Here is a 14,402-nt window from a genome sequence, read left to right on the forward strand (position 1 = left end):
TGCAATGATTTATATCTCTACGGGTTATGTGGCAAATTACAGCTCTGAACTAATTATGGTTTCTGTTTTACAGGTGTTTGAACTGAGTCAGGTGTGAAATGGAGCCTGTTGAATGTCGAGCAGTGACCGGTTTTTGTATTTGAAAGCACGCACACCACAGGAGATGATGAATGGAAGAAACTTATGATGATAATGCCCCATCATATGACATTGTAAAACGCTGGCATCGTGAATTCAAACATGGCCGGAAGTCTGTCTAAACAGCTCCCAGACCTGGTCGCTGCCCCTTCTGCCATTGATGAGGCATCTGTCCAAGTTGAGGTTACCATTTTGGAAAATCGGCGCATTACTATTCGCCAAATAGCCAAAGATGTCAAGATTAGTACAGGGTCTGTGGAAACTATCATTCATGACCATTTGCATATGCATAAGGTGTCTGCCAGATGGATTCCCAGGTTGCTCACACCATTCCAGAAGCAAGAACACGTCGAGTGCTCGAGGATGAATTTGGAGATGTGCCAAGAAGATGAGTCAAAGTTTTTCAAAATACTGATTACACAGGATGAAGCCTGGGTCCATCACTATGATCCAGAGACCAAAGCCCAGTCAATGCAGTGGAAGCACTTGGACTCACCACCTCCAAAGAAGGCAAGGATGCAGCCCTCCGCTGGCAAGGTCATGCTCACATTTTTCTGGGACCAGGACGGAGTAGTGATGACAGATTTCCTGGCAAAGGGTACCACAATTACGAGAGGCTATTATGCTTTACTCTTGAGGAAACTAAGGGAAGCTATCAAAATCAAGAGGCGGGACAAGATCAGCAAAGGTACCCTCCTTCTGCAGGTACAACGCTCTGGTCCACAACTCGTATGATCAGAAGCATGGGCGTGTGGTTATGAAATCCTTCCCCATCCTCCCTACTCTCCTGACCTTGCACCTTCTGACTTTCATCTCTTCCCAGCCATGAAGTTGTTTTTGAAAGGAAAGCGTTTTCCAGATGATGCAACCTTGATTTCTGAAGTCACGTTGTGGTTGGAGGACCAACCTGGGGTGTTCTACAAAAACGGTCTCCAAAGCTGCATCAAACGATGATAGAAATGCATAACTCTGGGTGGTTCCTATGTAGAGAAAGACTAATAACTGTGCCAAGTTTCATTGCTCTACTGCTATGAGAAGCGGGTCAGGGGCATTACTTATTGCACGTCCCTCGTACCACCGGTCGGGAGATTCGAACTCGGCAACGAAGCCATCTCTGATCCCATTAGCAAGGAAGAAATCCACATGGCCACCGTTAACCGTGAGAAGTACAGTTGAAATTTAAAGATTTATTTGTAAATGTCAAGATGGTGATACGGATCTAAGTTATGCATTTCTCCCATCGTTTGATGCAGATTTGATGGAAGAGGTGAAAGTCAGAGGGTGCAAGGTCAGGAGAGGAGAGGGGATGGGGAAGGATTTCATAACCACAAGCCCGTGCTTCTGGTCTGGCGACATGCGAGTTGTGGACCGGAGCGTTGTCCTGCAGGAGGAGGGTACCTTTGCTGATCTTTTCCCGCCTCTTGATTTTGATAGCTTCCCTTAATTTCCTCAAAAGTGAAGCAATTATAACAAAACATATTGGCAGGCAGAGGAATTAATCACATACTATTTAAGATATACCGAATATCCTAACTTATGGAAAGTGACCACATGCTGGATTTAGGGAAGCATTCATCTTGGTCTATGAAAATCAAACATGAAGTAATTCTCATAGTTTAAAGGGAAAATAACTCTAACAGCTTAAATAACCACAGCTGTTGCTAACTTTTAATAATTGAAATGAAATTACATTAAAAGTTAAATAAACTTTAAATAATATTTCTAAATAGAACAATTAAAACGATTCCATTACAACAAACAATAAAATTAAATTATTAAAATAGATTTTCTTTAATGTGATATGCAAATGAGGTTACTCATTGAATGTAGATTTCTTTTGAATACATAGTATCTATAGAAGTCAAAATAAAAGTGTTTATAGGTCCATTGTCATCAATTTGTGAAACACTACATTTGTGAACATACAGACAGGAATACAACTTTATTATCGTTCCATCTATATATATAAAAGGCAAAAAGTGTGTGACCATTTCGTGTATGTCTTCAAAAGGCTTTTCGAGCACACGAGGTCTTTACGATCGCTTACAACTGTTTATATGGGTCCTAAATAATAATATGTACGATTTGGGAAAGTGCGTCGCATCTAGATTTATTTACGTCGACTTTTACAAAATTATTGCTATTTTGGCTTCTCGCGTGTTGATTGGGCGTTTTAGTATAAATAAACTGAAACTAAACTCAAACGGGCGTTCTCGGCATTGCGCCGGGAAAAACGTCCAGAAGCAATCAGCTTTGATCAATCTTGTATATCAGACAGTTGCTCTTCAATCTGGACAATTGGGAGCTGGTTTCCCCTCCCCAACATCTGTTGGGGGAAGAAACAGTCAAATTTGGATAAACAAACCCAAACGCTGCGTGACTTCTATTTGACCTTCTTAATTAGGTCAAATGGAAGGAGCAGAGTTGACTTTTATTGCGCACGCCTGTTTTTATAGTTAAATTATATAAATTCAAACCTGCTTTATGTTGTCTGTCACCATGGCTCGATGGTTAACGTAGCACTTTTTTTTTTTTTCACACATTAATTTCCAACTCAAAGGTACGGGTTCGATCCTCATACACTCACCTACCAAAACATTTTTTTTTTTTTATTATTTAACCCCCCGCCGGAGTTTTGATTTGCCTCAAGCCACCCGGGTATCGCTAGTACTATATAAGAGACACTGAATGTCTTAACTTCTTACAATGGATCACATGTTGGATTTATAGAAGTATCTAATATATCAATTTTCATCTATAAAAAATTAAACCCAAAAAATAACTTAAAAAGGGAAGTATCTCTCACAGCTTAAATAAACTGGCATAGTCTGATAATAATTGAAAATAAATTAAATAAAAATTAAATAAATCAATTTTAAATAATATTTCTAGCCCGAACAATTAAAACGGTTCTATTACAACAAATAAAAACATCAAATTAATTATAAAAATGATTTTCTTTAATGTGAAATGCAAATGAGGTGCATTCATTGAATGTAGATTTATTTTGAATTAATAGAATTAATAGAAATCACGCTGGAATAAAAGTGTATACGAGTCAGTTTTCAATATGAAAATTAATTTGTGTACATTTTTGTAGATTATTTTTTTTTTTTGTTGGAATCATTAGAGTAATTTGTGTATTTATTTATTTAGTACTTGTACAGTTTAATCAAGGCATTTAAAAATGAAAATATCAAAAAAAAAAGTTATATTGTACGTATCCGTTTTGGACTGAAGATCTCTGGAAAAAAATTTCACAGAATTTGATTGAGTAGATTTTTTTTTTTTTTTTTTTTTTACAGCGGAAAAACACATTTTTATGACAGCACATTGAAGGCAGACATTTTTGATTTTTTTTCTTAATTGTTGTTTGGATTTTAGAAACGCCACGGGGAGATAACTCCATGTAAAGCGCCGACACTCCCTCCCCATCTTTATTACTAGCTTTTCTTCCTAAAAATCGAACCTTTTGCTCGTATCATAACAAATTGTTTTTTCGCTGTAAAAAAAAAAAAAAAAAAAAAAAAAAAAAACTACTTGATGAAATTAAGTGAAATTTTTTTTTTTTCGGAGAACTTCATTCCATAATGGATATGTACAATTTAAACTGTTTTCAATATTTTCATTTTTTTATATCTTGATTAAACGATACAAGTACCGTTTATTTATTTATTTATTTGAAGACTTATCCTCATCTTCGTAGGAGCATTCTATCATATCTGAAAGTGTACATTGGTTGTGAATATAATTTCCGCAAATTTTGTGGACTCATTCCTTGTCTTGGGAACATGTGACTAATCTTTTTATTCCTCTACTTAACAACAGCGAGCACCATTCGCCCGCTAAAGATTTCCGCGGAGTTCGACAGAATCATTTCCGCACAGTTCGACAGAAACATTTCCGCACAGTTCGACAGAAAGATTTCCAGAGTTCGACAGAAAGATTTCCATAGTTCGACAGAAAGATTTCCAGAGTTCGATTGAAAGATTTCCAGAGTTCGATTGAAAGATTTCCAGAGTTCGACAGAAAGATTTCCAGAGTTCGACAGAAAGATTTCCAGAGTTCGACAGAAAGATTTCCAGAGTTCGACAGAAAGATTTCCAGAGTTCGACAGAAAGATTTCCAGAGTTCGACAGAAAGATTTCCAGAGTTCGACAGAAAGATTTCCGAGTCTGACAGAAAGATTTCCGAGTCCGACAGAAAGATTTCCGAGTCCGACAGAAAGATTTCTCAGATTTTGACAAGATACACCCAAAGAAGGTCAGAGGTTACATCGATAGATTGTGAGAATAATATCCAAGATTAGCGCATTAGTCTGAAGAATCCAAATAACCAATCCTCATCTAAAAGCTGAAAAAACAAAATTCTCGTTTTTCACAACTTACCCATAAAGAGGTCCATCATTTCCGATGGCAGACACCATGATGACTTTGTTTGCAGTCAATTCCCATACCTGAAATGAAACAACAATCAAGCTTTTAGATGATCGCAACAATTTTTTTTTTTTAAAGTTTACAAGATGCGAGGTAAGTTGGCCAAATAGGGTAGTGGTTGTGCAACCAATATACAGTGTTAAAATTCTGCATTTTTTTTTTAGATGAATGAGTGTCTGTATTATTTGGAATTATCAGATAATTTTCTCATCTAGAGTGTTATCTGCACAGCGTTTCGGTCAATGTAACCTTCGACCTTCTTCAGGTGTATAAGTTGCCATGACGATATGCACATGATTTCACATTATGTCTCACCGATAACTCTTTTATTTTTTTTTTTTTTTGTAAATTTTCGACTAGAACCAAAAATATGGAACCTTGAAAATGTAGAGTTCACCCCACTTTCCTCCTTTGCAAAACATGGCGACTTGTACTCCTGAAGATGGGCAGAAGTTATATCAACTGAAACGTTGTGCAGATAACACTCAAGATGAGAACACTTGTCAGGATTTCTTCTTTTTCCGATTTATCTTCGAAGGCTGTAGAATTTGCATAATGAAAAGGTCATAAATTGAAAGGTCATAAATACCAAGTGAAGAATCAAGACTTACCTTATCTACAAAAGGATGGTCCATGAAGTCGGGGCCCCCGATGCTAAGATTCAAAACGTTGATCTTCTTCAGAATTGCATAGTTAAACGCGTCAAGAAACCAAGACGTGTAAGAAACCTTGGATAAAATTAAAGGACAAAAAGTTTTAAAAGAAAAAAGAAAGGTTTCGTACATAAGAAAATGAAATAACATTTTTTGGTTGCAAAGGGAAATAACTGTGTATAGACACATACAGAGTTATTTCCCTTTGTTATAGCTTTTCCTATTTTTTTTCATAAATCACTTTCTAAATACTCTGAGAGGAAGATGTCCACAGTATGACAAAAGTATACTTTTTTTTTCTAATATTTTTTTGTTCAAAACAAAGGGAAATAACACTATTAACAAATACAGAGTTATGCCTATTTTTTATTATTTCACAATGACATTTGAAAATAAAAAAAATTTGTCATCGTAAGCTGCTTCAAACTTTCTTTGGGTATAAAAAATTATTAAAAAGTACCAAAAATAGTACACCTTTTTCATTAAAAAAAGTTTAACGAAAAATATATATATCACCCCGCCAAAAAAATCTTTTATTTGTTCCTTAAAACAAATACGTTTTCATTAATTAAAAAAAAAAAAGAAAAAATTTTCATACACAAGAAAAATAAAAAATATATTTGTTCACTAATTCAAAGAAACAAAACCTTTATTAAAAAAAAAAAACAGGAAAAAAAAAAAAGAGTAAAATTTATGATATTATTACGATAGGTTGTTTGTATTCTTTATTTTCTTTCATTTTCTTTGTTCATTTTTGTATTGACTTCAGTTTGCTCGGTATAATCTGTCAATTTTCATCATTCACCATGCGTTGCTGAGTGAGACACATGGAAAAATGGGATTTAAACTGCAGAAGTACCATATGGTACTCATACTTGTAATTGTTTTGCTTTTTCAAACTATGCTTTTATTTTTTAACATAACAATTTTCTTTTGCCGAAGGGACTTTTTTTTTTTTTTTTTTTTACAAAGGAGTCACCACTTATCAAGGCCCAGAGGTCACTCAAAGATAAGGGTTAATGGGCATAGATAAGTAGTGGAAATTTTGTAAATTGGATTACTTAACGGGACGGTTTATTAAGAATTTGTTTACGCTGGACTTGAAGACAATCAAGTTGTAGTCAGCTGGAAAGCAGGCAAATGGAACAGAGTTCCACAGGCGTGCAGTTCTAAGAAAGAAGCTTTGTTCATTGAATCTACGTTTAGGTTTAGGCACAGAAAAAGAGGGTGGGAAATTATTGATAGTGGTTTTGGCTAGACAAGTGTTTTTCATGAAAGTTTGGCGAGGGGGGGGAGACCATAGATTAAAGCTCAGACGAGCATTTGCCATGAAAATAATGATAAAGCAGAGACAGGTTCACAACGTCTCTTCTGTGGGAAAGAGGCTGCAGTGAATAGAAAAGGGCATTTCCCACTAAGCTACGAAGTCTATTTTAAACTCTCAAGGCAGGATAAGCTGTTTCTAGCAGCTCCTACCCAGATGTGGAAACAGTACTCCATCGTTTGCCGTACCTGGCTTTTATACAGGTAGAGAACTGCATCAGGAGTGAGATATCTACTGGAAGGTAGAAGGATCCTACCATTTTTCCAGCGGCCTTGGCAACGGATTTGATGTATGTGTTCCATTTCACATCAGGAGTAAAGGTCAAGTCCAGAAGCTTGTCAAAACATGAAGCCTCCCGAAGACGAGAGCCATTCATTTCACTTGATGCCAGATAAGGATCAGAGCGATGATTACAATTCCAAAGAAGTACATGCAATTATCTCTTACCTGATTATTGGTAAAAACTCGAAACACGTAGATATCAGCATCAGGTGCAAATCCGAGGCATTGCTTGGAGCTGGCAATCACGCCAGCCACAAACGTGCCATGACCCAGACCTATAAAAAAGAAAACAATAAAGATCACACATACATGTATATAAGATTTCAATTAAGATTATTATTATTGTCAATTATGGTATAATCACGTTGGATCACCGAAGTTAAGCAATATTGAACTGGGTCAGTACTAAATGGGTGACCATTTGGGACTTCCAGTTGCTGTATGTGCTCTCCGCTTATCTCGGCATTGTTTCCAAGGAACTCAAGTTATATATATATATATATATATATATATATGAATAAAATAAAGCAAGATATAAACGCTGCTTTAGACGTTATGTGAATAAAAAGGAAAAACCTAAAAGAGTAAAAACAAAAATAAAATCAACGTTTCGTCCCTATCTCAGGGGACATCATCAGGATTTCTATGCGAGGATGTACAGGAAGACGGTCATATATCACATGCGAAAGAGAAGTTCAGTTTTCTTTCTGTTCTGGAGAGAAAAAATTTTCATGATGAAAAGTGAATTTATATCTAGTGTGCGTGGAGGGTGGTCGGGTTATATACATATATGCATTTTTTTTCATCAACCAGGATCTAAATTAATGTTTTGTTCATTTATTATTATATTACCTATGATTGGGGCTACATTATAAAATCCTTTTCTTTGTTTGATGGTGTTAATGTTTGAAATTAAAACAGATTCAATAAGTCTCCGTTTTGCTCTATCTGGGATGGATTTTATATGTATTTTTTTTTTTTTCATAAGTTTTTATTTCAGTTTCAATTCAAGCAAATAATAACTGTGCCAAGTTTCGTTGCTCTACTGCTATGGGAAGTGGGTCAGAGACATTACTTATTGCACACACCTTGTAATGCACCCAATTCACATGGATATATTTTTTTTTTTTTTTTTGGAAATCGCAACTTTATAATATATAAAAATTGATAGAACATTAACTCTATAATAATATATACGAAATCTGCAAGAATTAAAATATCATTTTTAAGCGTATTTTACGATCGGGCTTTGCCAGGCGTTCATGCTAGCTTAGATAAATACTTTTGCAGTTTTAACAAAAGAGCTACAATAATATCAGAGCGTCTCCATTTTCACTGAACATCTATAGAATACCAACATCAATATATTACATACTAGCGGGGGTACCCGGCGTTGCCCGAGTGTTTGTTTCCGGAACGGGGGGGGGGGGGGGGGAGTTTTAAAAAATGTTATGGTAGGTAAGTAGGAAAGTAGGAAGGATCAAACCCGGAGTCATGAGTAAAAGTAGGAAAATAAAGTGTGAAAAAAAAAAAAAAAAAACATCTGCAACGTTAACAGTTCGGCCACCAAGAAAAGTCCATTCCAGTTGTTTAGGAAAAAAAAAAAAAAACGACTACGGTAGGTCGGCGCGAACGTGAAAATATAATGTGAATTGTCCAGCACGCTAACCACTACGCCACAGAGCACTGCAGCTTAGTTTAGTGATTTTAAATAACTTCACATGAAAGAACTACGAAGCCAAACCGGTGTTCTCTTCTCAACTGTTCCTTGTGAACGATCCCCAAACAGTGTTAAGTGGTGGCAGGGGGAGGAGGAATTTATTAGAGAGAAAATATTTTACCACTTCCATTGATCTTAACCGATTTTGGCCGTGACTTCTCAGCAGAAAAAGTATAGAAATCTAAGATTATCGAGGAATTTGAGAAATGATAAGCCTATAACACACCTCAGATATTGTTCTGCCGTTTGTGCATATTATATTTGCATGAAATATCTTGATTTTTAATCCTATTAAGGTCAAAATCCGACAGGAAAAAATGAGTTCATTTTATTTATATAGAGATGAATGAGTCTCCTGTGGAATTTCCACAGATCACACTAGTTTTTATTATTCATTTTTCTTTTGATTTTCTTTTGATTTCTTTTTCACTTATTTAAATGCTGGTAATTTATTTTATTTTTTCTGCTGTGAACATTTTTCCAATTTTCATTACAAACTATGAAAAGGTCTCTAATTACTAGTAACTGGCTGGCCGAAACATGCTCATGAATGTTGGTTGGTTGGTTGGTTGTTTGTTTTACGGCATATCAACCCTTTTTCAGGTTATTTAATGCCGAATCTAGTTATTTTGAGGAACGATTTTTAATGGAGTATATTTTTTTTTATTTTTTTTTTTTAAGTCAGATTCTATTTAACCCATAGTTGAGACCCTAACAGGGACTACCACTTCGGGTCAGAGTGGGCCTGGGAGCAATGGCAATTAAAGGGTGGCTCCATACTCCCTAAGGCCCGCAAGGTGGGGCCTCACCATCGGATATAGTTTTAGGTCATATCCAGGACCGCTCATGAATGTGTAGTGATATAAATCTATAAATATAAAAGCGAAAATGTATGTATGTTCGCTTTTTCTGTGTGTCTACAAAAGGCTTCACAACTTTTTAAAACTTTTTATATCACATATAAATCGTAATATCTCACAGTTAACAACGAAGCTCGCCCGTCTATTTAATTTGCTCCATTTCGGGAAGATAAATATTCAATATTTGTCGCTCGCCGCATGTGGTTTAGTCTTTTTTCTATAACATCTGGGGGGGGGGGCGTTCAGGAGTAAATGAATACTATCCCGCAGTCAAACTTGACCTCATTAACTCATTAAAACGGGCACCTGCTAAATCCAAGTAATTCAATAAATTCAAACGCGTTTCCGTTAGCATCTCGCGGTGGGGCAATGGTTAACGTTGCACTTTTTTTTTTTCACACTTTAATTCACAACTTTGCCTCAACGGTTCGGGTTCGATCCTCATTCTTTTTTTTTTTAACCCTCCCCCCCCCACACACACACACACCTCCAAACACCCGGGCAATGCCGGGTACCCCTTGGTAGCGTTTATATAAAATAAAGTGTGTATATATATATATATAGGCAACATATATATTGGCGTTAAAAACTATAAAATATATATATGTATACTAGAATTTGGGCCTATATATAAATATATATAAAGGCAAATTTGATTAAATACAAGTTTTCTTTATTTATTTTTCTGTTGATATTCTCGATCTGTCAAGCATTTTTTCTCGTTTCAGTTGGTAAGTTGTATAGGACAGGAGAATTTGTATATTATTTTCTTATATTATTTAACAATAAGAAAATTGCTGACGACAATCAATGATCAAAAGCATTCAAGAAAAAAAAAAATCATTCGGCAATCTAATACGTAATTTAAAGAAATAATTGCTCGGCAAATCGAGAAAACCAACAGAAAAATGAAGGAAAACTGTCATTTAATTGTGCATGCCTTGATAACCCCTATATATATATATATATATATATATATATATATATATATATATATAAAAATAATAGGAAAACGAGTATGAAATGAAGACACAAAATTATGTATTGGTAGATATAGAATGGATCATTTATTGAATAATGGAATACAGGCAAAATTTGGGGGATAGACGGGACTCTTTATGCCAGGGCATTTCGATATATATATATATATATATATATAATTTGAGGTTGCTATTTTTCAAAGATAGGGTAACCAGTGAAATGTAACAAGGTTTATACAGGAGTGCTCAATACAGAAGCAGATCAAGTTACATCTTAAATTTGTCTTTATATAGGCAGTAGTTTGTTACTACACAGTCATGAGCATGTTTCGGTCTTCTAGTGTTTAGCAACTAGATACCTCTTCAGGCAACAACCCTTATTTTCGAAAACCCTCATGACTGTGTAGCAACAAACTACTGTGTATGTAAAGACAAATTTAAAATATATATATATATGTGTGTGTGTGTGTGTATTACACAAAGGTTTGAGATAAAAGAAAGCAAATATGATACGCACCATCATCAAGGGTTTTTTCGTGGGTCCAGTTGGTACGATCTTTGATCCTGCCTTTCTTAAAATGTTGATGATTTTCGCCTAACCCCGTATCGAAGATGGCAACTTTGACACCTGTACCTGCAATTCCAAAAGAAGAAACAATTTACAATATGAAATGGACAACGAGAAAGACAGATTTATCTGTGTTGACACGACAGATGTGTTAATGCGACTGTCACAATGTGAGAAGACAGAGGAAAAACAAGAAAAACAGATGTATAGCTCCGTGTGGATGCGGCTGGAACACGATAGAATCCAAATAATACAAATAACCAATCCTCATCTCAAAAATTCAGAAACATCAAAAATTATATTCTCCTGAAAGTAAGGCCAAGGGGCTTGGATGGGAGACAAATGGGAAAAAAGTTACGAACAGGAAACTAAATGAATCAGACGTCATATCTGCTTTAACATCCATTTTTTAATGTCGACATATTTTTAGAAATTTATTTTCAAACTAACTTGTGTGCTTGTTAAGATAAAGTTGACAGACCAATTTTTTAAAATATATTGTTTTAAGGTAAAAAAAAAAAAAATTTTACTTACTTGTCATGTCGAAAATTGTAATATATCCAAAAATTACGAAAAATCATCAAGTAGAAAGTTATTTATAGTTAAAAGTAATTTTTACGGAAAATTGGGTAAAATTGCATTTTTCTTAGACATTATAAAGTACATGATGAAGAGGGAGACATAACTCAGAATGAATATTTTAGATTTTTTTTTTTTTTTTTTTTTTTTTACTCTTGTTCACCCCCTAACAAGCCATATCGCCACTTCAACGTAACGGGCTACTATTTGGAACCATGCCTAGGAAAGATAAACAAGATGTTGATTTACGTTAGATTTAAACCTCTGCATATCAGTACAGCCAGGGAAGCCGGTTACAGGAAAGGAATTCCAAAGTCTAGTTGTTCGAGGGAAGAAACTATTAGAATAGAAAGCATTTTGGCATTTAGGGATCTTAACAGTAAGGGGGTGAAATTTAAAATATTTGTAAAACAGGCAACAGAGATGCAACATTGAGGTGATGGGACAGGGGTTCGAGCTTAGCTGACAAAATGTGACCTATTAGATTGAAAACTCTTTTCGGACCCTATCCAAGAGGGAGAGGCTAGTGGTAGATGCACCAGCCCAGATGTGCCACAGCATGTAATATTTGTTGTCTATAGCGATAGCCTTTTTTTTTTTTTCTTTTTTTTTTTTTTTACTAAAAACACAATAGCAATTGTTTTCCGCAATAAATTTTTGGATATATTACTATTAAAAATCGATCTATCAACTCCATTTTAATAAGCACCCTAACCTGCCGTATTGGACGTTAACATCCCTTCCGCAAGAACCTACGGTGCAGTGGTCAGAGTACTTGGATAAATTAATTGCAAAAGTTGATATTCTTCTGAAAGTTGAAGGTTCAATTCTCAGTGTGGCCGACCGAAAAAATACAACTGTGAATTACTTAGGACGTCTATCCAGTCATGGCTGACAGAACAAGAGCATGCTACCTCCGTGAAGTAAATAATAAGTATATACTGGACGGATTCATATCTAATATATTGATGTTGGCATTCTGAAGATATTAAGCATCAATGGAGACGCTCTAATATTATTGTAGCTCTTTTATTCAAAATTCCGTCCAAGTTCCCGAGCTCAAGAAGATACATCTGAAGAAGGTTACATCACCTGAAACGTTATGAAAACAACACTCCAGATGAGAACAGTCTGAAAAATCCAAATACAGTAGAACCCCGGGCTACAGTAGCCGTAGAATACAGTTTTTTCAGATTATGATGTGGATTACAATGTAGCAGTATTTGCCCCACCTTACGGTGTTATTCATAATGTTATTTGATTATATACATGTGTATTACATACTGTATTGTATTTTGTTACTAATTTTTAATGTTGTATCCTAGAGTTCTACTGTACTTATAAACATGTTTCTTCCCCACCCCCTCATCAGCCGTCAATATGGGAAACAATGACACATCCAGAGGAAGAGATGAAGGAGATATCCACGCTGAGATGAAACAGCATTGTGGTTGTTGCCAGATGTTTTACGTTTTTATACAGTAGAAGTCTGGGATACGGTGGCCCTAGAATACGATTTTTTCAGGTTACGATATGGAATACAATGTTTTTTCGAACCCTGGTTATGGTATTTGCTCCACATTACGGTGTTATTTATAATGTTATTTGATTATATACATGTGTATTATATACTGTACTGTATTTTATTACCAATTTTTAATGACGTATCCTGGGGTTCTACTGCAGTATGAATAATCAATCCTCATCTCAAAAAATTAAAAACATGATAACATACATACAAACAAATAGTTTAGCATATTATTATATAGACTAGCAGGACCTGTAGAAATTCCACAGGGGACTGATTCATATCTAATATGTTGATGTTTGCATTCTGTAAATATTCAGTGTAAATGGAGACGCTCTGATATTATTGTAGCTCTTTTGTTAAAACTGCAAAAGTATTTATCTAAACTAGCAGGGACGCCCAGCATAACTAGGTCATAAAATACGCTTAATATATTTTAATTCTTGCAGATTGAGTATATATTATTATAGAGTTAATGTTTTATCGATTTTTATATATTATAAAGTTGCGATTTCAAAAATAAAAAATATATCTATATAACTAGCTTAAATCGAAACCAAATTCAAACATATATATATATATATATATATATAACACGGAAATTACATAATTGTCGATGCAATAATTTATTTCAACCTTATGGTATTTTCAAGCATCTAAACTAAAAAATAAATAATAAATATAAATAATAATAATATATATATATATAATAAATATAAATAATAATAATAAAAAAATACCATAAGGTTGAAATAAATTATTGCATCGACAATTATGTAATTTCCGTGTTATATTTTTATGTTATTACTCTGTTTACCACATTGAGCTCTCATACCCGGATTTCCTCCTGGAATTATTCCATTATAACACTATATGTACACATATATTCATAAAAAATAAAAATTACAATTAAATTTACCAAAATGATCCAAGATGGTAAAACTAAAGTATATTATAAATATTAAAGAATTAATATTTATAAAGTAATCTCAATCAGATGTAAAAGCTCGATAAAACCAAATAGGAGATAGAGCTTATAATAAGAGCAAATAGTTAATAAAACATGTTAAAAAATACTTTGAAGAAAAAGGTGATTTCACGTGAATGGATAGTCTGGTGAAAGGTAAAGTATCCAATGAAATCCAAGGAAATCGCGTGATTGAAAGATGGTCCAAAATAATCCAAAAGACCGATTTTACTTTGATTTTACTTGTGCAAATGGAAATTTAATTAACTTTCTTAGATTTACATTTTTGGATTTTACCGTCATTAAATACTTTACCTTTCACCAGACTATCCATTCACGTGAAATCACCTTTTTCTTCACCCTATTC

The 14,402-nt window shown here is 34.5% G+C and overlaps 1 protein-coding gene across 1 annotated transcript in view; it reads right to left on the minus strand.

The window, feature by feature from the left end:
- Positions 1 to 14,402, minus strand: part of LOC145268837 (membrane-bound transcription factor site-1 protease-like) — a 171,063-nt gene that overhangs the window by 110,675 nt on the left and 45,986 nt on the right. The window contains exons 8-11 of the mRNA XM_080124504.1: positions 10,911 to 11,027; positions 6,999 to 7,108; positions 5,186 to 5,302; positions 4,527 to 4,594 (exon numbers count right to left, since the gene is read on the minus strand). Coding sequence (XP_079980630.1) covers positions 4,527 to 4,594; positions 5,186 to 5,302; positions 6,999 to 7,108; positions 10,911 to 11,027 — 412 coding nt within the window. The remainder of the gene's footprint in view (positions 1 to 4,526; positions 4,595 to 5,185; positions 5,303 to 6,998; positions 7,109 to 10,910; positions 11,028 to 14,402) is intronic.

The sequence above is a fragment of the Euprymna scolopes genome, chromosome 44, assembly GCF_053919585.1.
Source record: "Euprymna scolopes isolate OS-2025 chromosome 44, ASM5391958v1, whole genome shotgun sequence".
NCBI classification, from domain to species: domain Eukaryota; kingdom Metazoa; phylum Mollusca; class Cephalopoda; order Sepiida; family Sepiolidae; genus Euprymna; species Euprymna scolopes.